Source organism: Gopherus flavomarginatus, chromosome 12 (assembly GCF_025201925.1).
Source record: "Gopherus flavomarginatus isolate rGopFla2 chromosome 12, rGopFla2.mat.asm, whole genome shotgun sequence".
Taxonomy (NCBI): Eukaryota; Metazoa; Chordata; order Testudines; family Testudinidae; genus Gopherus; species Gopherus flavomarginatus.
In genome coordinates, this window is record NC_066628.1 from 31845953 (window position 1) to 31872190 (window position 26238).

At 38.8% G+C, this 26238-nt stretch overlaps 1 protein-coding gene across 3 annotated transcripts in view; it reads right to left on the minus strand.

The window, feature by feature from the left end:
- LOC127032236 (protoheme IX farnesyltransferase, mitochondrial) overlaps positions 1 to 26238 on the minus strand; it is a 157296-nt gene that overhangs the window by 117697 nt on the left and 13361 nt on the right. For all 3 annotated transcript variants that reach the window (XM_050919372.1, XM_050919373.1, XM_050919374.1), the window contains one exon: positions 21164 to 21288. In XM_050919372.1, the coding sequence (XP_050775329.1) occupies positions 21164 to 21288 (125 nt within the window). The remainder of the gene's footprint in view (positions 1 to 21163; positions 21289 to 26238) is intronic.

Here is a 26238-nt window from a genome sequence, read left to right on the forward strand (position 1 = left end):
TGGACCACAAAATTCAGAACTATTTTAATACAAAGAAAGAAAATTATATTTGCAACTAGTTACTCTATTTTTGAAACAATACATAGTCAGGATTCTTAAAAGTCTCAGACAGCACACCTCAATCAGTGTTATCTGATCAGATAAATCTGCAGTGCTGGGCTGTGTGTTGATGAGATATTCTCTGTGTGTTGATTATAGCTTCAGAAGGACCACCCAGCAAGGCAACCACATGCTACAACAATTTTTTCCCCTCTGTCAACTAATAAGAGCTTGTCATAAGCTAAACCTATTGGTTGAATACTGACATACTCATCCCTAACTTAAGGCTAGAATCTGCCCTCTAGAAAGTGAAGAAAATAAACACTTACTGTTTGGCGTATTCATGTTGGCTGAAGCTGTTATGTTCAGACTATTCCAACCAGCTCTGCAAGCCTTTTTTGTCCTAACTTGCGTGCACTCCTATCTACTGTAAAACTATTTATTTCACTACAAGAGATGCTGATGACATATATGGATGAAATTATTTTCACACTCATGACTTTAGCAAAGCTGTGTACTTGTTGGTAGAAATAATCGCTGTAAATTAGCTTCCGATGATTTTTGCATCAGCAAAAACAGAGAATGTACTGCAAATACTTCCATCTCTACATCGTATTTATTCCTTGTTTCCACTGCATCTCTTTTATGATATTGCAAAGTCAGTGTTGAAAATTGACAACCAGACCAGCATGCTACTCCTTCAGGGTGTAAAACTCAAAGTCACAGAGGGAGGACAGAGTGATGCCTAACTCTGATTCTGAATCCCTAGTGGCACTGGGATGCACTAGCTAAGCCATTTTATTTCTGCGTTCTCCAGGGCATGGAAGGCAAACACATAGTTCACCAGTTACACCAGCCTCCACCTATGTAAAAGCAGAAAATGAAGAAACTGGCCATCACACAACTACCTGCAGCTGTTACTTCAGAGCAGACAGATTAAAATTTCAGCAACTGGACATTCTCTGTCCCATGGTGGCTAAGTACTGCAGGAGACTGATCCATAGGCAGTGAGAATGTCTGATTCACTAGAAAAAGATCTTTCTAGTCATGGATCCATATGGTTTGACTTAATATTGACTGATTAAAGATATTTTGACTAGTTCTGCAGTTAAATTACATGCACCTGTTGTACACATATTAGTAGCACCTACACCCTACTGCAAACATGGGTACACTGGCCTGGGGACATAAAACCCGAGCAGATTACGTTTCAAATGCTTAGCCCTGGAACAGAGTAGATTTATTCATCAATTTCACAGTTTCCTTGAAATAAACCATTTACTTAAAATAATTCCACCTAATGCACCATAAAAATAATATTTAAATACTCTAATTTATACCTTTTAATACAAATTGTACAATTAATTTTATGATCTGTGTAATTATTTTTTTATCAGCCTCTAGTTTGCTTTATGTATTTTGGCTTTTGCAGGGCAAACCTACACCAGCCATGAGAGAAAATTCCACTAGTTCTGTTAATAGCTTTAAGTTGTGTAATTAGCGGTCACAAATAAAACCATATTTCCATTTAATACAAAACTCGCATCAAATTATTAATTTTGTCCTGACCAACTTTATGATGCTCTAAAACAGATTTGTTTCTTCCCAAAGAAAGGCTTGCCCAGTGGTTAGGGATCTAGTCTGGGACTTGGGAGACCTCGGTTTAATTCTGTGACCCACCACAGTGACTTTGGACAAGTCACTCAGTCTCTCTGTGCCTCAGTTCCCCATCTATAAAATGGGGAAAAGATATTCCTACATACCTTAAAAGATTATGGATACATATGCGAAAAGATTATGGGGCTTTCTTATACTATGGCAATGGAGGTCATATAAGTACCTAAGAATGGTAGCTCTATTACTTGCTTTTAGGTCACTGTAGAAAACTGTTCCTTGATTGTGGAGCTATTGAAAAAGGGTAAGGAAGAGGCACCCTATCAAGAAATACATAATGGATGTGACGGACTCCTAGAACCTGATTAAAGAATACCTGCATTTTATCCCCCATAAGCCTATAAGAATGGATTGTGATTATTAAACTCTCCATAGCAGTAGGATAATAAAAAAAATATCAGAGGGGTAACCGTGTTAGTCTGGATCTGCAAAAAGCAACAAAGAGTCCTGTGGCACCTTATAGACTAACAGATGTATTGGAGCATAAGCTTTTGTGAGTGAATACCCACTTCGACGCAAAAAAAATACTGTACAGTAACTTGGGGACAAACTGATTTCAGAAGCATATGTGTTGTTATCATGGACTTCAATGGCAGCAATCACATGCATACATCTGAACAGAAAATACAAACTGAGATTTTCAAAGGAGCCTGAGGGATTGAGGTAACCAACTGCCATACAAATAATTCAGCTAAAGGGGAGCAGCATGCCTTACTGCTCTACAGTCCTTGAAAAATGCCAGCCATAATCCTGTAGGGCCTTATGCCATCCATTTTTCAGTAGAACTTTCCACTGACTTCATTAGAGTGTTGTGCTTTACGTGATGATATGATATGGCTGCTTGATACGGAACTTTGGTCAAAATTTTCAGACTTGGGTGTTTGAAGTTAAAAATCTACAATAAATGGCCTGATTTTCAGCAGTCCTGAGCAATTAAGCAGAAATTGTGGGTGTCCAGAACCTCTGAAAATTAGATCCTTTATTTAGGTTCCTAAATATGGATTTAGTTGCCTAATTTAGGCAGCCAAGTCTGAAAATTTTGCATTTAATACTTAAATTCATCATTCAAAAATTATCATGAAAACTTACTAGCATGGGCACAAAATCTGTTCAGATAAAATCACTGGATGATCATAAAAATTTATATTTTACTTGCGTATCAAAAACTTACTCACCCCAGGTGAGTAGAATTTTGCAAGCTTGGATGAATAAATAATTATTTTAATTTAATTTATACTATAGGTCCTTGGGACAGGGACTACAACAACTAGTCTCTTGTACAGCGCCAGTCACAGTAACAGCATTTAATCAACAACAGTTGCTTTAACTGAACTTGTTTATTTGTTACAGCAGTCTACAAAACAAGTTCATAAGAAAGGTGGCTTTGGGAAGGATGGGGGACTAGAAGGAGAGCAAAAAGTGCATTTGTAAATTTTAGCCTTTGGTGACGTGAGATACTGAAAGCAATAAATATAGCTCCAGTAGAAGCAAATACTCTGAAGCTCATACATTGTACAGGCGCTACTTTATGACTTGCTTCAAAACTGCTTCGCTTGTCCCAGGCTTCTTCTAAACAGATTGCCGTTCATATCAAGTTGTACCATGCATTTGTGATGAGGACTAATGTTCCTTTAAGAATTAGAATGAAACACACACATTCATTACACTTGTGATGTAGCCAGATTTCACTGTGGATTTGGGACTCTAGTGAAAAGCTAGTGTATTAAATTAACTCAGTAGAGGGGAAAAAAAGATGAAAGAAAACAGAGCAAAACTGCGACTATTAAAAAAGAAAATACTTAAAAGGGGATTTAAAAAAAAAAAAGCTTGCTTATGACTTTATCCAAAGGGAAGAGAGTGCTGCTTTTTGAACAAATAAAGAATCCTGTTTGATGAAGATACTGAACTGGGACTTGAGAGCTGAGTTAAGCTCTGCCATACACTTCTTACATAATTTAGGTATGTCACTCTCAGTGCCCCAGTTTCCCCATCTCTGAAATAGTGATGATGCTACATCTCTACTACACATGGATGTTTTCTGAGGGTACATTAATTAATATTTGTGACATTTGAAGCCATACAGACAGATGGATAGATAAAGTTAATTCAGTCCCTCCACTGCCACAATCCATTTTGAGCAATTGAGCAGTTAGGAATCTAGTTATAATGTATTGCACTTCGTCTAGATGTTAAGGGTAACACCACATTCTCCCATATGCACAATACAGATATAAAAGTTATATATTATCATAATTAAACCACTTTTAACATTCAGGATCAGACTCAAAAATCAGAACATGGATAATTTATTTTGAAGATTTTAAATGACATCTGGTGAAGTAAAAATATGGTTTAGTAAAGGATTGTAAAAAGATGACTATGTTATTACACCAATAACTTTTACATCTGTCATTAATTTTCAGTCGGTTTTATCTGCTCCCCTAGTCTGCATCCAATTTCACCTTGACTTGTGTTTTATTACAATCCCAATGCGGATCCCATCAACTGAAAAGACTAATAATTGCCTATGAAAATGCAGTAAATAGCAAGGACATTGTTTCCCTTTACCTAGCAAAAATGTAGAGTGTTTAAATGATCTGCACAAAATAATGTCAATAGGCTTTAAAATATATATGTCCTAACCTCTTTTACATTATAGGAAGCCACATTTATTAACCGCAGCTTGTCACATATAGGCCAGGGAAGGGTTAATTAAGTAACACTCCTTGAACAGGTTAGTGAATGACGCTGAACTGGCACAGAAATATTTTTTGGCACAATGCAAATTTGGCACAATGCAATTCCCCCGGTTAGCATAATTTAAGGCTACCTTTTAAAGATCCTTTTAAAGCTCAATGTTACCGAGAACTGTTGGTGCTTGTAATTGTATCTGTTGCCTCCCCCTACTAAAAATATACTGAACTCAAAAGTATACATTTAACACCCAAGGGTCCTACCTGTCTTTAAAGAATTTTTATAAAGTAGATGGTAACCTCAGGCTATTTAAGTACTTTGTAGTACGACATCGATGGCATGTAAAGAGATATTCTTTGATCACTACGCTACTTAAAAAAAAATTCCTTAATTTTTCACCCACCCATGTAAACTTATACTTGGAATGCAACTAAGTCAGAATGATAATACTACAAAACCACTAATAGGGTCCACTTTATTCTGTGTGCTCTTGCTAAGATGGCATCTTCTGTTATTTTAGCAATGGAAATTGAAGTCATTCTTCGCTGCAGGGATGATTTTAGTGCTTATATTTCTTTTTAATTTGGATTTTTCATATGAGCACAAGTAACAGTTGAAAATACAGAAGGGTGGAAAAAATCAGTAAATAAGACAATTACTATTTGTAATTACTTTGTAAACAAACATGAGCGTAATCATCTGAGAGTGACAATTGGGGAGGTTATTTTTTCTTTTGTGTTTTAATAAATGAGAACCAAATTTCAAAATACTTAAAAATATTATGTATTTTTGCTTTTCAGTTAGAACTCAAATGATGAAAACTAAATTTGTTAAGGTTTATAATTACAATTTTAAGTTGTTTCAGATTCTCTGCTCAGTAGCTATAGTATTGTCTTCCTACATTGAATACGGGGGGGGAGGGAAGGGGGAGGGGGAAAGGGCTTGAAAAATAAATTGCAAAGTTTCACTCCTCTTAAAGAACCAGAGGGTGTGAACATCTGTGGAAAAATAAGCGTAGAAGGAAGACTGAGATATGCAGATAAATCATTAGTTATATTAAGATATGAAACAGGCACCCAAAGAATGGCATAAAATGTAAATGAACTTTGGGATCTGGTCTCTTAATTTGACAGCTGTTTGACAACTGCAAAATGGAAAACTGACCTCAGACAACTGTGTATAAATGAGACTATTAAGCAGAAGAATTTCACATGGAATGATACAATATACACTGCAGTAACTTCTCACATGGGAATAGATAAATGCAGACTGGAATTTTTATTGTCTTTGAAGGTGCTGATGTTAAATAGACTTAAATTTCACAAAGAAGAGCTGTTTGTTACATTATCACAATTAATGGCACTTTCTGAAATACAATGCCTGTCACATACAGAAGTACCAAATTAATTGTACACACATTTGTAACTTCTGAGTATTTTTAAAGCAATATTTTTGGCAATTGAACAACTCAAGGGACTGATAACAAAACACAGAAGTCTTTCACCTCCTGATCACCAGTCTGAATCTAGCCAAGGTCTATAATGACCAATACAGTAACCACCCAAGACCTTGTTTGGTGGCTTTCATGAAAGGAGTCGTGATCGCAGTTCAGTCCATTATAAACAGGTATCCACATCACAAAAGCAACACCACAAATGGCACCCTTGTTGATCTTCAGAGAAACCAAGGATTTAGTGGCTAAAGGAACTTAATTCTGCACTCCTCATCTCTATTGGTGATTTTTCTTGTTCTGAGCTCATACAGCACCTAGCACAGTAAGGTCTTGGGTCCATGACTAAGGCTCCGAGGTTCTACGGTAATAAATAAATAAATAATACAGTAAAGGCGGTGTTATCTGGCACTTTACCTACTAGAAAGTTCTAGAAGACAGCATTTCTGGTATCCATTAAAAATCCAGTTGGTGTGGGGCTGGCAGGCTCCCTACATGGCTCCACTTGGCTCCTCGGAAGTGGCAACATGTCCCTGCTGCTCCTAGGCGGAGGAACGACCTGCAGTGCCTGCAGGTGGAGGAAGCGCGCAGAGCTGCCTGGCCGCGCCTCTGCCTAGGAGCAGCAAGGACATGTTGCTGCTTGCAGGGAGCCGCCCGAGGTGAGCGCTGCACAGATCTGGCACCCTGAAATCCATCCCGTTCCCCAACCCCCTGCCCTGAGCCCCCTCCTCCACTCACACTCCCTCTCTCCACTGGTAAGTGTAACTCTTGGTTAACTGGCACCCCACATTTCCAGAGCATGCCAGATGATAAAACTTTTACTGTAATACAAAGATGAGACACATTGGTGGGGCAGTGAGGGGGAAGTTTCCACTGCCACTTTCTACTATGTACATATTTTGTAGATAAACACAGGACTTCAGCTCCCAGAGATGTAAGCAATACACCCACTTAAAAAATGTACAGAAAAAGAAAATCTCTTCTTTCTCTGTTTACCTGTGCATTTACCTTCATAAGATCAGATCCTGTTCTCAATAAAATCAATGGCAAAACTTCCAAGATCAGCTCCACAAAGTTCTCTTTATTCTCTCCTTCGGCATAAAACCAATTGGCAATACTGGAACCCCTCCACTATATATGTGGTTTCAACCCAGAGCAATTAAACAACAGTACTGTTCATTTTGTTTCTCTTCTCAAATGGTATATCAGCAAAGAATTCCTACCTGTGTTTCATTAGCACTGTAGGACAATAAAGTTCACACAGCTTGTCACAGAACAAGCAATAAAGACATGGTGACTGTAGCAAGAGCCGTATTTGACAGTAAATCTCATACCCTTCCAGTCAAGAGGAGTGGAGGAAAACAAAAAGTCTTGGCCACTGCTGCTACATGGGCATCTAGGGGCAATTGAAGATCTAGGGGGAGATTTTCAAAGGCATAAAGAACAATTAGGTGCCCATCTCCCATTGACATTCAATATGAGTTGGGCCCCTAACTTCCTTTTATGATTTAAAATCTCCCCACTAATGCCAAGTCTCATTCAGATGCTAAACTATAGCTGATGAGTCACAGAAGATGGAAACGCAGAACTGAGCATCATCAGTACATTGAAGACACCTAAACTTTCCAGCAAGCTTATATGAACAACAGGAGGGATGACACGATAGAATCCTGCAGGACTCCGCATGACAAAACCCTCATGGCAGAAGAGAAATTGCTCACCATATCAGCTCTCTCCAAAAGAAAGGAGCAGAGTCACGTCATAGACATGTTAGGGACTGAAAATAAATAACCAAAAACTTAGCATCAATGCCCCCCACTCCCCCTCCACCTAATTCCTCCCCCCACCCCCCACAATTTATTGAAGGCAGCTGACAGATCCAAAATAATACAACTAGTATATGTCCTATACAATGCCAGGCCTTAAACCAGACCCGCTGACTCAAAGAAAACTGAGGGCTCTAGATACTGCTAGAGTAACTGTGCCATAACCTCCTCAATTATCCTTCCTTCCCAAATGGAAGTTTAGAAATAGGTGGATAAGTGGCAAGAAGATCCGTATCAAGAGATGGTTTTCTTGAGTAGAAGTCTAATACTCATTTTCATAAGGGAGGCTGCCTCCTGCCCTTCCAAAGGGAGGCACTGATGGTCTCCACCAGGAGTAGCCCCAATATTCCACCCCAAGGGCTTTAACCAAGCATGACGAAGATGGGTCCAAAGCACAGACTGCAGCTCAAAAGCTCCCCCATCAGCCCTCACTAAGCAAAAATGGTTGAAACTCTAGCAGAGGAAATATTGCATTTGTCCCTTCCAGACACTGCTTTGCTACCCAGGAGGATTTGAGTGATCTTATCCACAAAGTAACATGAAAATTCCTCACAGTGAGAAAAACTCAACTGTCACTGAGTGGAGACAGCCAGGATTAACCAGGCTGTTCACCACCCATAAAACTTCCGCTGTCTGGGATTTCGCAAAATCTATGATAGAAACGCATTAGGAATCAAGCCATAACCATCACAAGCGGTAAGTTAAATATGGCAGATTCCTTAAATTCACCATCTAACTTTCTCTCTATTACCAACCTAGTTGCCCTGGCTGGCTAAGAACACTTCTCATAAACATTTTTATAACAGAGGCTTTTCCAGGAAAATATTTTGTCTTTCTTGCCATTTAATAAACACAAGAGTTACTTATTCTAACTCCTAATGCATCTTGTAAAATATTATTATTTAAGAAACATTTCATTTCAGAACATAAAAATGAGCTTGAAGCTAACTCCATTGTGTTTGCTTTCAAAACCCATCACCTTTATGATACTCTCAGAAGTTCAAATGGATTGTCATGTCTCTGTTAGTAATATCAACATAAATCTGAACTGTAATAAGAAACAAGTCTTTAAAAAAGGATTACAGGAATAGAGATTTTCATCTGCTAGACGTCTGTTTTACTTCAAGAATGTACATTATTTTGTGTGTGTAGATACATATACACAAATATATAAATAACCACACAGACTGTTTTCAAAGGTTGTTAAACAGACTCTTTTTAAATCAAACCTTTATGGAACATGGGAATATCATCTCTGCCATTTTATTTCAGGTGTTCATTCGATACTTCCAATACACAGAGTGCATTTTTATCTTACTGATGCATCTAACCTGATGCTGAAAATAAAAATTACCCTCCGGATTAAATTTCCTTATAGACATAAAAAAGCAGAAGTAATGGATTACTGCCCAGAATTGTGATTCAACCATTCAATCATTCAAAAAACCTATTTGCTTCTATGCTTAGAATCTCCTTAGAAAGTCATTTGTGGTAAATGGGTATTTTTGATAACTACGCATCCAAAGTTTTCTTACTCTTAGGACCAGTACTATAGTCCTACCATACATGCTACTTATTCTGGGCTCCAACAGAGGGGCATTTATCAGCAAATTCTGAAGCACCAGGGAGGAGGACATTCTGGGCTGCTGTGGGCCAGGCTGGGCCAGCCACTGGAACTGAGAGCTAGGGAACTGCCCCTCTTGTGCCCCCAACCCCCCCTGCTCGGACCAAGCAATACAGATGAGAAAGCTACTTGATCTGAAGGCAGAGCGAACAAGAGCTGGACCTGGGGGGAAGAAGAGAGAGTAGACTGGGACAAGGAGCTTGAAGTAGGTAGAATGAACTGGAGGTAGGTGGGGATGTGGAAGGGGAAAAATTGGGACTGGGCATAGTGAGGCAGGAGCCTGGGCAAGGAGCAGGAAGAGGAAGGGTGAGACAGACTGGATGGTGATCTGGGAGGGCACTGGGCCTGGCTGGAGAAGGAGCCTGGGATTTTGCAAGGAAAGAACTGAGCCTGGCTAAGAAAAGAGACGAGGCAAGGGATCTGGGTGTGGGGGACATACTGATATTGGATGAGGACTGGGAGCCAGAGGGGATGTGGAACATGGTCAGAGGGGGAGCAACTGAAAGACAGGAGGAAGGAGAGACAGACTGGATGAGGAGCTGGGAACTAGGACTGGCTGGGCAAGGAGAATGGGACTGGGAGCAGAGTGAAGGCTGGGACTGGGCTGGGGAGTCTACAGTGGGCAACTAGGACTCACCGGACAAGGAAACCGGAACTGGGATGAGAAGCCTGATGAGCTGAAAATGGGACTGGCTAAGTGAGAAGAAAAGGACTGAGATGCAGAGCCCTGGCAGCGAAGAAACAGGAAAAATGTCACCCAGCTCTAGTACTTACCTTTTTGCCTTCTCCCACAAATATAGTTTGTAAAGTAGAGTTTTGTTGTGACAAGACAAGGCACCTCTTCAATGCAGCAGCTGTGGAAGCCCTGTCACCTATGTGGGAAGGATCCACTCCACTTCTCCTGGGAAACAGCTTAGCAATTGGCTCTTCTTTATTCCATGCTGGGAACAGCTGTAGCAAGATCCTCCTTACCCCTTTCCTCACAAGCTGCATGCAACTTTTCTTCTTCCCCTGCACTCAACTAGAGCAGAGAAGGAGATGATTTCTTTGGAATGAACTTAATATCTACCTGCTAAGCAATGATTACTGGTTTACAGAAGGATTAATCCAGAGGAACCCACACAGAGCTGGTCTTTTCTACAAACTTTTATTGTCTTCGAAAACGGAAAAGTCATGTTAGCTAACTCAGTACTGATCATAACTTTGCAGTCCATGTAGATAAGGACAATTCAGATACAACATATGATGTCTATGTTTGCCCTTGTCTACCTGTATAGTGTCCATGTTTGCTCATAAGCTCACTAGAATCTTCACAGTCATGTTCTAATACAAGATTGTGTAGTGATGACAAAGCAGAATGAAGCTTTATTATTGAAGTAGTGATAATCAAATTAAATTAAATGGCTTGGAGTCTTACTACCACAGATTTCACTGTATGTAAGTTCTACTGTAGTCACAATCCTATACAGACTTTGAATTGTATTGCAATTATATAATATTAAGTAACAGTGAAAAATTTCTTGGTTTTTTATTCTTTTTAAATAATTTAAATTGAAATGGATTATATTAATGCTCTGAAGTTGTGTTTCAACTATATATTCCCTAAAGAGACAATGCTGGATAGCTGGAGCCAGGGAAGAATTTTCCTTAACCCTTGTGAGTTATAATTCACTTCATGCTCATTATTTTTCTTAAGGCACACAGTGTACACAGCTAACCTGCCATTTTCAAGGCTGTACGCAGTTTCACCAAAGGCAGCATACCGGATAGATATAAGACCATTCAGGATGAAATTTCACTAATTCTTTCATCCCCAAGGCTGTTTAGCTCATCAACTCACCTACAACTTAATACCTTCTTGCAGTACTAAAGAAATTCTTACCAATTTGCAAAATGTCAAACAGCTACTTAAATGCGTACAAAATAAAAACGAAACATTTTCACTTTCCATTTGAAAAGTTCCTTGTGTTTTGGAAGGTACTGCCAGTGCAGATCAATCTTAGTAACTACTATATTTCCCCTTTTGTCTGATGCTATCTCTACATTCCATCATTTCAATCCTTTGAAATTCCTTTGTTCTCCCTGAGATCACTATTTCCAGGAGAAATCTGGCACTGGATCTAAAGGGAACTCCACCACTAAAGTTTCCCTGAAGATCAAATATGCAGGTAAATTATTTCTCCTCCCACCCACTTTCCACTGTCCCTAATATTTAAAAAAAAAAAATTTAGTAAGCGCTAACAAGATTGCATTTCCTGGAGCATGAAAATGTGAACTCTCAGATTCAGTTATGCACAGAATTTAAAAATGGTTTCAGCATTTGACCATCCTATAACATTTTGGCAAAAAGGAAGCATTTCAGAACAGAGATGGCCATTTTCTTGATTTTATATTTAGGAAGTGCATATCTATCAGAATGCACACATAAAAACGTATTTATTCCCCACCTAACATCCACTTTTTTATGGTAATTGTTTCAGACTGTCCTTCACCTACCAATGAATGCAGAGTCCCTTGTAATTTAATTCATGTGTTTTCTAATTAACATATTGTACTTTTTTTTATTTACTGAACATCATTTGTTGTCAATCCACGAATCGATGACCATATTAAAAAAGTAGACAATTATCAGAAAAGAGGCACAATATTCTGATGTGGAAAATATAGATGAAACTATCTAATAAGGACATTAAAATAAGAATGTTGTACTTATTTACTGATTTTAACAAAATGTAATGTGAACAGAAAATGAATCCAGACAAAACCTTTTTCATTTAAACTTTCTCAAAATTCTACAACTCTGTGCTAAGGTATGAGAAACCATAAAGGGAAACTAACTAGAAACAAGACTGAAATTGGCCAGTTTTACTTCACTGTCCAAAGTGAATGTCAATGCTTTGCTGAATTAGGTCTAAAGTGTCCCCTAATTTTAGGTATGGGTGCCAGAACTTGTCTATTTCCCTCTGTGGATTTCTAGCTCACAGAACGCACCAAAGGAGATGCTTATAATATGAGAAGTTCTCCCAACAATGGCATGTATTAATTTATAATATTTTCCCAAGATCCTTTATCAAGTTTCAGTTGTAGGTTAAATAATTTATGATTCAGAAAGATAATCTCTGCATTTAAAATTTATTGTTCTTTCTGAGGTTGGTTCTAATTAGTGCTCATCATTTTCATTGTTCATGAAATACATCTTCACTGAACTACTCCTGCTCAATAGCAAGGATTTCTCCATGCTGACTCGATCTAGCAGAGTTACAATTATGAATCATCTCACTGAGACATAAGTTATGATCCTCAAATGACCACTAATGAAGGTTTCCTAGCCATTAAAATATCAAAGAAGCATATATCAGAACACTTCAGAGCACAAGATAGACTTCCAGTGTTGCACTTCTCATATATTTATTGTGTACTGTAAATTACATCATAGGCTGCCTCCAACACTGACAACCTTGTACCCCTGAGCTAAAACACCAGGTTTTAATAACCACTTCTGACAATCTTTTGATCACTGGGGGTAGATGAAAGGCAATGCCGTCTGCTGCAGGCAGTCTGTTCAGTCAAAACAAAGGAAACTTCAGAGAGACAGAGATGCATCAGGTGTTAATCTCAGAGGAACAATGCAGAAGGCAAACCGATTGGCTGGCTGTCCTCATTTCAAGTTACAAAATGCTAAGTGGCTGGAAGTGGCCTCAACCAAAATGCATGCAGGAAAGAATGGCACTACAGTTCTCATTAAACACTTTGCTTTAGATACATGTAACTTTGAGGATTTCTCTGAACTAAATCAGAACATTTATTCAACTATTTGATTTCATACCGCAGATTTTGGGGTGGGGGGGGAACAGTATTTATTTTCTTTTGTAAAAAGATATTTCTACTGAAGTACTGTTGTGAAATAATCTCCCAAGAGAAGCATTGTGGGTTCCAGGATATGAGAGAGACAAGGGGGGTGAGTAAAAGATATTACCTCACCCACCTTGTCTCCCAAGAGAAGTGGCAGAAACCCATCACTTAAGACTTTTTAAAAGTATACTGAACAGAACTCTTGAAACAATATACTGCAGGGAACAATCCAGCATTACTGGCGAAGGACTGGATGGTCTAATAAGTATTTTGCTCCCCCATTAGAAAATGTTTGTAATTCTATTATGATGATTTATATTATTCTTATAGTGCTCCAAAATGCATACTAGGTATTTTCAGACATAAGAAAACAGGTCCTTGCTATGAAAAAAGTTTATCTAAATAGACAACATAAGTGAAAAGTGTCTGAGGTAAAAGTTACCACAAGTTTTCATTCCTGTTTTTCCTCGCATCTCTCTTTCTCTTTTTTTTTACACTATTTTTCCCATTTGAGGGCTGTTTTAGAGTTCTGTTATTTGTCTTTTTAGTTGTCCAACTCGTGCAATCTGAGTGTTAATTTATTTGTAACCTGTGACTTCTTTAACCCTGGCCTGTTTTCTTTATGTACTTTAACTCTTACCTAGCTATTCACTGATCTGACCCCTTTAAAAAAAAAAAAGATTTTTCTTCTTTGTGGAGTTGCTCAGAAGTTACTTCTAATAGACTAATGAACGCTACAAACTAAAGTTCCAATCCTGCAAGTCATTCCTCATGGGCTGACCCTTGCACAAAGCAACTTGCAGGGTCAAGGCCTACAAACCTGACACAGCAAACTTTTACACATAAACAAACAAATACCTACCTTGTAAATAAAAAGCCTAACAAAATGCAAACCTGTCACGTCACCCACTTTGAAGAAGCATTTTGGGTCCTCTTTTTGCTAATATTTAAAGCATCTCCTTCTGGAAATAAACAGTGTTTCAAATATTTAAAATCTGAAGAAAGGAGGAGGAAGAGGAAGACGAGGATGAACTGTCACAACTGTGACAGACCTAAAACAAAGTTTGGAGTTGTTAAACCAGAGACACCATACACCTTCACTGTGGTGTGAGACAAGCAGCCAACTGTCTGCCTCTTCCTGAACAGCACAGGTATCCAGTATAACTGCAATTCCTGATGTTTCTTATTTCTACTACTTAAAAAATATGTTTTTGTAACTGGCTAATTAATCCAATGCTGTTATGCCTGATACATCTTGGAGACCAATCAATCACATTCTTTCTTTCATAGCGTTTCTTTTAGCACTGAAATCACCAGTTGACGCTTACTGTTTGTTTCATGCTTTTTACATTGTACTGAATCTTGTTACGAGGCCTTATGTGTCACAACATGATGCAGAAAATTACCAGTACTTTACAAAAATCAGTTTGCCATTGTTGAATATAAAAACACAAATACATGAACATAGGTGCTGGCGCTGGGGGTGCAGCTGCAACCCCTGGCTTCAAGTGGTTTTTATCACATACAGGTCTTCCAATTTCGTTCAATGGTTCACAGCACTCCCACTTTACAAATTGTTCCAGCGCTCCTGTACATGAATAGGATGAAGCCAGCTGATATTTTTCTACCATTCTGGTATTAACTATTTTGGAGAGTCTCCTTACCAGTCTCTATGATGCGCATTCCTGATTAATCAGTGAAATAGAAGAACAGTTGTAAAATGATGACTCTACCAGATTTCTACAGTGAGTTTTGGCACCTACTACAGGAAATGGAAGCGTGATGTGTATGAGAAACAGAATAATATAAAACTTTGCCATGCCTCAGTTCCCCCATCTGTAAAAGAGGGATAATATTTTCCTGTTTCTAAGGGAGTTTGTAAGGATTAATTCATTAGCCTTTGTATAATGCTTCGAATGCTCTTCAAGACAAGGAATTACAGAAGTGCAACCTATTACACACCATGAAGACCTCAAATTCCTTCTGGTGATGGAAAAAACAGTAAAGAACAAATTTACAGGGACAGTCTATCTAGATTTCTACATGGCACTAATCACTGTAGTATCCAAACACCTCACACACATTGACGAACCTGTCTTCACAATACCCCTGTGAGCTAGGGCCATTTTACAGATGGGGAGCTGAAATAGAGACAGATTATGTGACTTATACAAGGTCATACAAGGGCGTGTGTGAGCTGACAACTGAACCCAGATCCTGAGTCCCAATCCACTACTTTAATCACAAGACTATCCTTCCTCCGCTTTAAGATCATTATTGTCAAGTGATGTCGATGCTATATTAAGAACAAAAATTAGAAAGTCTTTTATATGTGCCAGCTGTTAAAAAGCATAAACATTGCAGCTACTAAATACTAGCGCCCATCAGATCAAAACCCTGAAGGGCTAGCAATGCTAACTGCTCTTAGATTTGTTCTTTTCCCCAGCGTTAAAGAATCTGCTTTATTTCTAATTGCTTTATAACTTTAGCTGAGATACTCAATTCCACCTGTTTCCTTTTCAAGGTACTATCAGTAAAATCCAACCACAGCATTTGATCCTTCAGTTACTAAATTCAAGTCATTTTAAAGCATCCTGCTTTCATCTTTACAACCCTCTTTCCTACTTTTAAACCATGCTACAGCTTTAGAAGAATGTACTTGACATATAAAATGTGCATATGATTCTTTTAACATTTTCATGCCTTGTATTGTGTTGTAAACATGTCTTCATGTTTTATCTGCTCAACCATAAATCAGAGACTAACATCTCAGAAGCCTCACAAATGACAATTTTTCTATATAGAATAAATCTGAGAGACTCCAATACTAAAAATCTTGCTTTCAGCTTTAACAAGAAGATCAGAGAAAAAGGCCTACAAAGCAAAAAGTGAGATACTCAGCTAAATTAAAAACAGCAAAGAAAAAAGTGACAGTGTGATAAACTTAGTAAAATATGGGAACAAATAAATGAACGTTTCAGTCCAGCCTAAGCTGACAATAAGCCAACATTCTGCTGATTCCCAGGTGCTCCCCACCCCCATTTGTTTTGTTCTGTTTGTTTTTATAGAACAATGTTTTGAGAAAACACTTTCAGCATTCACATCAGCATGTTGAATACTGTGGGATCACATAGTGTCCACTTAACTGGACACTATGTAACCTCAGGGAAGCCACTGCCCCTCTCAGTATTTCAGTTCCCCCAACTGTAACAGGTAGGATAACATCTATGCATTGCACAGACATGGGGTGAAGATTAATGTTGATAAAGCATTCTGAATATGTAAAAGCATAATAGAAAGTGATATATTAGAAATAATTGCTTTTGTTTTATTTAAATTTAAAATGCAGTGTTTAAGATACCGATTTCCAAATACCACTTATTCTGTGTATTGTAACTGCAAGTTTTTCGAGGTTGCATGGTTGGCTTACATATCACAAGCTGTATGTCTTTAAACTAGAAATGAAATGTCATGCTCTGTTCCCAGGTAGTTATGCTAAGATTTTTTTTCTATTATTATGATTAAAAACATTGCACAACATGGTGTTCTTTCATTCTGAAGTGATCCATGGAGAGCACCTGAAGACAATAATTCTCAATTATTCCAGTACCGGAAAAGAGAGGGGGCACTCAAACAGACAGAGTGGAAGAAAGCAGTTTGGACAGGTGGGAGTGAAAAGCAGTGACATGTTGTAGTACACTACCGAAGGGGTGAAAGATATAGTGCAGCGTTGTATGATGTGGAAGAGAACAAGGACCACTGGGTTAGAATGCCACTAAGATGCTAGATTAGGTGAGACATACAACTCTGAAGTACTGTGATATTGAAAAGTGATGCAGAGGCAGAACAACTGGTAAGGGACAAGAGACCACTAAGTATTCTGCACCTTTCTGCAGCAGTTCACTATTTTATAGTCCATGGCACCATGCTCATTTCTTCAGACCACTGCACATTCTACAGAACTATACACATTTTCACAGTATTTACCCAGACCAGCAACTCTCCTGATAACATTTTCCACAATTCTTTGATAGATTCTGTTTCTGTAAAACTGGTGCCTAACAGAAAACATTCTGAAATATTTCTCAGACATTTTCGACAAACAAATCACACACTTTTTAGGATGACTTTCTAGATCAATCATTATACATTTTCCCCAACGTTATCCCAACCTCAACGATATTTTAGCCATATTTTCAAAAATATTTTTAACTCAATAACATTTTTAATACTGTTTCTCCAGGCCCGTGAAACATTTTACACTCTGCTTTTTCTATTGTACCTAAAAATCACAATCAATTTAACAGAATTGTCATAGAAGACATTTGATTATTTTTACTTACATCAGAAAATCCAGTTACAGTTTACCCCTTGTGATGGAAAACTAATTTATAAGTACATATCTTTCTTCAGCGAGATCTATAAATAATGGAAATTGCAGTGTTGACACCTCATGCACTATTTGGTGTTTTTCTTAAAGCCCCAGCTACTTGAGTCAAGTGATTACTTGAGAATCTCAGTTTTCATTGTTAAAAAAGGTTTCTAGCCCTCATATGGTTGCCGAAAAAAGTTTGAAAATGTGACCCCTAAAAGGTAAATAAAAAACTTAAAATGTATTACTTTTTTAAAAACCTCACGATTTTTAAACTCGGCTTTATTTACTGCACACTATTGAAAAGCTCCTCTGAATCCAGAATTATAAATTTCCAAATGGGCTCAGAACTTCTGCAAATCATATAGCACAGTCTCAAGTCAGGCACCCAAAAATGAGGAACAAAATTAGAGCTCTCCTCTGAAAAGTTTGATTTAAGTGGCTTGTCCAGCATCGTATAAGAAATCTGGCAGAAGCATGGATAAAATCCAGCACTCCAGAGCAGTATTCAACTGCCTTAACCACAGTACTATCCTTCCTCTTCCTTCCCTGCCTCATTCACTATACACCTTCCAACTTCTGCTACAAATAAGCCTGGGGGTCGTACAGGCAACAGTCTCCACTATATAACCCTGATTCATCCCCAGAGCAGTCAATTCTGTGCACTAGGAATAACAGAAAACAGGGCCCCCACACCTAAATAAATAAATAAATATAAATAAAGGCCAGAGGTACCACGGTAAGAAAAAGAGAGACTATAAAGAACTGTCCTACTGCTCAGTGCCAGGTAATGCGACTGATCCACGGACAGGGTGTGGTAGACACAGAAATGGTGGCTGGGATAGGACAGATTCTACAGCACTTCCAGACCTTAACACTGACCTCAGGATCGAACAATATTCAAAATGTTAATCATAGATCTAAAATGAAAATAAGCTAAGATCAGAAATTTAACAGCAGCAACATCACTACAAGTTTTCAGTCAGAACATTCCCACTAGTAGATTCTCCCCCCAGTGAGATCTGGAAAACAAAGCAGAGCCATATAGTATTTAAAATCAGTTATCACAATCTAGAAGAAGAAAATGGGGGCACAAAACACAGTTTGCTACCTTTACATACTTTTCAAGGTATGTTTGTATGTGTATTTTCCAAAAAAAGCAAACAGAAGAGACAGAAATTTCATCATGTGGAACCATATTGACTACTCCATTGTCATTATCAGGGTCAGAACCTTTAGATCCACCACACAGACTGCTGCCATTTGAACTAACAGAATAACCAATAACAGTCATAGGTTGTCATCCTCTATGTGGATCAGCATTAGCGGATAAGACACTCACTTTGCCAGTGGATTTCACAGCTATTGACTGAGACCAGAAGAATGTTGAGACTCAGGAAACCTGGGTTCTGTTCCAAGTTATCACGGGAATGTGCTCCAGTGGTTACATACCCCTCTGTCCTTGTCCCCACTCAAGCCTGACCCCTTCTGCCCCTCCAGCCTGTCATTGACACAGCACCTTTCCTGTTCACTTGCCTCCCCATAGTTCTTTGTCTCTGCTGAGCATGCGTGAACGTAGCTTTTTAGAGGCTCATAGCTTTGCCAGATGTGGACAGATTTTCATAAGGATAGCAAAAGGCACATCTTAGATAGACATCATCCCCTCTCCTGCCAAATTTCAATTCCCTACTCCAAAGAATGGAGGCACTAGAGCTTCTCAACAAGTGCAACAATTTAACATGGGCAAAACAACATTTTTTCCCCATACCTCATTATGAAAAACAGTTGGATCATTTGAGCAGATACTAAAAAATTAGCCTGAAGCAGATGCCCAGCATGAACATCTTCAGCCCAAATGCTTAAAGCCTGGCAAAGTTATAAACAGCTTAATGAGGATCTTATATTACACAGTGTCTGGCAACCTAACCTATCACTACCTGCACCACCAACAATATAGTGAGGATGCTGGAATGTAATGGAGACCACAATTTTTAGATGGCCTCAGGTATTATCATATTTGACCTACTGTAAATTCTGCCCCAGAGAAACACACATCAGAACTTATGAACTTGCTGGCGGGCATCTAGAGGTGCCCTGCTTACCCTCTCAAGCACAGTAAAGTCTTATTACACATCTTGGTTGAGACCTCCTTCTCAGAAGTCGCCAGGTCCTTCCTCTGACAAACTTGGTCTCAGTGCTGCCCTCTCCAGTCTCAACTCTCCCAACAGTCCTCGCCCATCTGCTGCAATCTGAACCAATAATCCATGATGCTAGCAACCAAATGTGCCTTTATAGAACATAGACGTTAAATCTCAGTTTCATGCATAGGTTTGACTTACCACCATCGCCTACATAAAATACCATTAGCTTGCCACATTACCAAATATTTTCCACACAAGCCTTATGAGGTTCAACAAGAGGGGGGGAAAAACTATAGTAAAAAAAAAATCCACTGTTGTACAATATCCTGAATTACAGCTATTTCCCTGACTTTGTAATAAACTTTTATTCCCTTGCTTTCCTGAATAAAAGTAGCTGCCCTCAGAGCTTTGGACTCCAAAATATACTATGGCATTCTTACCATTCTCAGCTATTCCAAGTGTTTGCAAATAGCTTCTAAAATGGCTACTTTTGAGACAAAATGTATTAATAAGGAATATCTATAAGCTGAAAGCTGTGAAATCAGTCCCTGGTGCATACATAACCATTTTCTAAAACATTTACCAGAATCTTGAAAAAGGCAGATTAAGCAACAGCCTCCAAACAAAATTTCAATTCTCTTTTTAGCCCTACAGCATTCAGTTCAAAATGGAAATGAAACCTGCTGTCAATCTATATCAGCTGTTTCTCTTAGGGTACAAACTGAATTTTGAATATAGGCAAAACTACAAAAGTATGGGATATAAAAGAAAAATTAGAAAGGAAGGCTGGTGGCACATCTTCAAAATTGCATTGCATCAACACTGAGGAAGTTGCAGGCACTTAAACAAGCCTAAGAGACAACTTTCCTATTCAGATCTATACTTATTTTGTACAAGTTATGTACACTGTAAGAGAGAAAAGTACTTCGTATAAAAGTATGGTTTTAATAAGAATTCTTATGTGCTGTGTAAGCGCTTTCATCTGAAGATCTCAAAACAGTTTTCTATTTTACAGATGAGGAAACTGACAAACATAGGTTCCACAGGTTACCCAATCCTGAGTCCACTGAAGAAAATAGCAAAACTCCCACTGACTTCAACAGAAGCAGGATTGGGGCTTAAATGACTTGATTGGCAGAATTAAGGATATAACGCAGAAGTCCCAATTCCCACTCTCTAACCACTACGCAATTCCACCTCACATCATTCAGTGGTGCACTTTTTATACTACCAAAACTAACAATATTGCCTTGAGGTTTGGAAATCTTGTCAGCTCATTTCTGGGTATGCCAACTACTTTTGGGATCTATATTTTTGATTATCGATTCATAAACATATACACAATTCTGCAGTGCAACTTCTAGGTGTTCATAACTCATGCAGAATACACAGCTCCCCTCATATCACCATAGTCACCTAGAGTCCATGGAAATATTTCTGGAGCTAAGACAACATCACTTTACAGTTCAAGCTAAAAGATGATGGGCTCACCTGATTGATGGAGTTGGCTGCACAGGAAGCAAGTCCAGTTCCAATGGAGGTAAGCAGGAAACAAGTTAGGTCAAAAGGGACTGGAGCCATAGCAAACCCAGCAGATGCGGTACTCACAACCAGAGCTGCAACACAAAAGCACACAGCATGTTTTACTAGCATGACTCCAACAATAAGTCATTTCTCCTTTATGTACGTAACCATTACAGATCAGGTTTTTAGAACAACGTAAGAACTCCACATTCCATAGGTTTACTTCTGACATTAATTATTTGCATCACAGTAGCGCTTACAGGCTCCAGGCAGGGTGGACTTATTGAAGTCAAAGCAATCCAAATAACCTATCTTAATCATGCTTTAAATCAGTAAGCAGGAAGCCTTGATTTAAAATCATTCATTTTAACCGTGTTTTGCATTTGTATTTTTTTATTTACATAAAGAAACGTTGAGTCTCATTGGTTGGCAAACAATACGACATGTTGATTTGCGAGTAAATATAGCCTTTGCACTAAATGCGGTAATTCTTTTTGTTAACCAATTGGATGCCCATATCTATACACATTTAAGTATTAGCTTGCTAAATTTACATTTATTCAGATTCTTCATAATTTTTACATTTTTTATAATGTTAGAAAATGATGAATGATGCAATGGATGCCCTAGCTCCCTATACAATGTTATTTAGTAGATTAATTTTTTACTTGTGATTGGTACCAAGCTCTGTTTGGATGGAAATTCAAATTAAGTTAAAATGCAGAAAAACAGTTTTATTAGTTATTGTTATTAAATAAAATTACCTTACATGTTCTGGATACACAAGAAAAAAGTTTATCAAAATAAATTTTCCATTTAAAACCAACTGATTTATTAAAGGAAGTGTTAGATGCAGTTAGGGAACTGTCCGGATTATTTCTAGTCACTATGCTTTTCAGAATTTTAGAACTAGTAGATCTCAAACTCTCACATATAGGCTTCATTCAGAGATTGGAAAAGGAAAACAAGCTTTCCTGCTTCTTCAGCTCACAACTTAACTTTGGATAAACTAGCCATTGAACTGAACTAACTGAACAAGCTGAAATGAAGATAATATTCTCTCTGCACCTACAGAAGAGGCTGTTGCTGTCAAAAGCTGGTTTAGCCCTTCAACAAACTCTGCTTCCAGATGCTTAGCCAGTGACTTACATCAGTTCAGTGGTTTGACTTTCTTTGAAACTTGGCAGCAAATATGTACTACTTAATATTATATTTTGTATTTAATTTTAATGATTTTAACAGATTATAATACGTTAGGCCTTAGCATAGGTGGTCAACTTCAAATTAAATTTTATATGGCTCCAGTTTTAAAAAATTAATTTAATTTGTTTTTTAATTTATTACTATATTTAAATACAAAATCTTTTTTTTAAATAATTTTTATTCACCCATGGCTCTAACCAAGAACATGGTCTCATTGTCCTACAAACAGATGTGAGAAAATTCATGCTTCACAATTGAAATAGACAAGAAAAAAGGAAGGTGGAAAGGAAAACAGTCACAGAAGTGAATTGATCTACCCAAATTCATACAGCAGGTTAGTGACAGCACTGGGAACAGAGCCCATGTCTCCTGACTCTCTGTCCAGTGCCTTAGTCACTAGACAAACCACCTCCCAAAGTATATGTATGGGTCATAGGTTTCAGTAGCTGAGTGAAGATTGTCACAACATGCAAAAAACATGGCTGGTAACCTCATGAGCAATGAAAAGGAGAGCTCTGATATGATGCTATCACAAAAAATACTTCAAGGCAGAAGCCCTGAACGTCTCAAGGAAGCATAAGAAAATCCAGTCAGCCAGGACTGGTGAAGATAGTCACTAAACTCTGTGTGCATCTTTGCTGTATATTTGACACATCTTGTTAATTTATCTGATCTGCCCAATTTGGGGCAGGGGAAGATGCAGCCGTCAGCAGTTAAATCCAAAGGCTTAGAATGTGAGTGGATTTATGTGGCAAACACATTCCAGATCAGGAATTTGAATTGAATATTGCATGCACTGCTCTACAGCTAAGAAACCCATATCCAAGTATTAAAATCATCCAAAGAATGGATGACACAAACCTAGCTTTCTTTAAGAGAAAAGCAGTACTAAAGAGAAGTCTCTTTCTTCTTGCAACAAATCAGCCAACACAATTATTGAACAGCTTGCTTATGGCTTTGAACCTTGTTATCTGAACTTAAAAAATTTATAAGAGGGGAAGAAAAAATTATCATAAATTGTAGTTCTTGTAAGAACCATTATCTCAGCAGTTTTCTAACTGCACAAATAATATGCTCTGTAGCAAAGTCAAATAGCACACTAAAAACCTACGCTGACCACAAATATCTAGATTATTTACGAAGTAATGTTGCTCACTATGAAGGGGAAATGCAATGCCAGAGAAGAGGCTTGCTAGCAAAAGACACGCTTGCAAAGGGTTCAAGAGTCATGGTAGAGACCAAAAGAACATGAACTCTCCCTGCCAGGCTGCTGCTAAAAGAGCTAAAGTGATTGTTGGATGCAAAAACAAGGGAATGTCCATTGGCAACAATGAGATATTACTTCAGAATACATTTGTGGGACCACTGCTGGAATACTGTATCCGGATTAGATATCCACATTTTTAAAAGGACGTTGAAAAGTTAGAGGGAAAGGCTTTATGAAAGATTTAAGATCTAGAGAACCTGCCGTACAGTGAGAGACTTAAGAATTTCAATTTATTTAGTTTAGCAAAGAGAAGCTTAAGGATAGGTCTATATTGCACTGCAAGCCTGGGCTTGGACTCAGGCTCAATCCCAAACCCCTCTTTTGTCTACACACAAATCTGTCTTACTCAGGCCCGTAAGCCCTCGGGACCTGGGCGGGGGACGGAGTCGAGCCAAAGCCCCAGAAACTGCCTCACTCTGCCATCTGGACACAGCTCAGGCCAAGGTCCCCAGACTCGTGTACCGAGAGCCTGACAGTGCTATCCCACAACCCCATCAGTCAGTGTTCTTTAGCTTTTCTGCCATAAGTTAATCAGGGCCCAGGAAATGGAAGCAGCCCGCCCTCCCCTAGTTCAAGTACAGCTGCTCGGTGTTTAACCTTTCCATTTTTTTCTGACCACTGAACTGCAAACAGAGTGAACCATCTCCTGTGTTAGCTATGGCCAGTGACAAGAAGCAGCTCTTTGCCAAGTACGCTGCTACCTGGTCATGGGACCACAGTCAGATTCTGGTAAACCTCTGGAGCAAGGCAAGCAAGACATTTGACCCCACTAAGAGCACCACTAAGAAACAGCAGACAAGCTGGCAGCACTGGGGATTAAACAGACCAGTGACCAGGGCAGGCAGATTATGCATCTCAAGGGTGACTACCAGAAAACCAAGGATGAGACCTGCATGCCTGGAAACTCCCCGTCATCCTGCCTCCTCTATGAGAGACTTCAAACAGGTGCTTGGAACTGCACCAAGCACTGAGCCAACAGCAGTTCACTTAGCCAGATCAGTAAGTACCTACACAGAGAGAAGATATGATACTTTAGGGCTGTGGTTGGCAAAATTTTGAGTATTATGGCTCTCTTACAGGTATTTTAAAAGTTGATAGCTTCCCACAACCAAATACATCCTTTCTTTTTTTTTAAAACCAACTCAGGACACTGGATTAAGAGTTTAGGACACGAGTGAATTGTTTTGTGACTTTATTCAACTACACACACTTTGTTTAATTATATATTCTGATGTAATCCAGTTTTTAAAAACTATTAATTTGAAAATATAGATTTTTAGCATGTTTGGACAAGCCCTAAGCTTTTAGTGAGATGAGTGGGCCTGTTAGAAGTTCTTCAGCTACTGTGCCTGCTTTGACAAAACTCATAACACAGAAGCTGAACTATGTTTGCTGTGTCTGGATTCATCAAGCTGCAGTGCAAAATACTGACTCCTCTTAACTTGGATGTTTTCTGCAAAGTAATAATTGAGTTGACAGATAGTATTAATTGACAAAGGAATGGTTTTCAGTGCTGTGACTGTTTGTTCCCCTATCATAATTCTATACATCTATTTCTGCTAGAAGTCGAAGATTCTCGCCGGCCTGGGCTTGTTTGCATTTTGCAATTCGCATGGCTATTGCATAAGATGCTTCTTGAGCTACAGTTGCTTCTTTAGGTATTTTGTTTTTTTGTTTTTTTTTTTTGCTGCTGCTTTAATTCTTCTGGTCTCTGAAGGAAAAAAAATCACAGCTTTCATTTACGAATACCAGGTGTTTGGGTTCTAAATGTCTCTGTACTTACCCTAGCCTCATAGTTTCATTTACCAACACTTGAAAACAAATACACATTGTGGCTGTGGACTTTCTGCAGCAATCATAAAATGTGAAAATTCAAACAGCCGAATGTTTGCTACATGTAGGCTTAGCATTCAGCAAAACTGTTCTATTATCAAAATAAATTGGACTTCTCTCCCTCAGCCCCTTCCCCTATCTGCTAGTGCTGGTGCCACTGGCACTGGGAGCTTCTCTTTGGCCTTAGGGGACTTTCAGCCTAGAGCAGGGGTCTCAAATGGCCCACAGAGTTATTTCCAGCAGTCTGCCATAGGCGCCAACTCCACTGGCAACCAAGCTCCCCTCCCTCCTCCCCTCCCCCAAGCGCCCCACACCCCTGCTCCTCTGCCTACCTCCCAGCGCTTCCAGCCACCAAACAGCTGTTTGGTGGCGCTTAGGACTTTCCAGGAGGGAGTGGGGACGCAGTGCACTCGGGGAGGAGGTGGAGAAGAGATGGGGCCGGGCGGGGATTAGGGGATGGGGGTGGAATAGGAGCAGGGAGGGGGTGGAGTTGAGGCAGGGACTTTGGGAAAGGGGTTAGAATGGGGGTGGGGAAGGGGTGGGAGGAGACAGGGCAGGGGTGGGGCCTCATGGAAGGGGTGGAGTGGGGGCAGGGGGGACTTTAACTGAAGTAAATGCATGTTTTTGTCTTTTGAGTGAGGTGCATTACTGAGTGTTTATATTTTATTAAAACCCTTCTTCACATTACAGTTTTTAAAAAGTTAATACATTGACTTTTAATAGCATATTATATTACCTC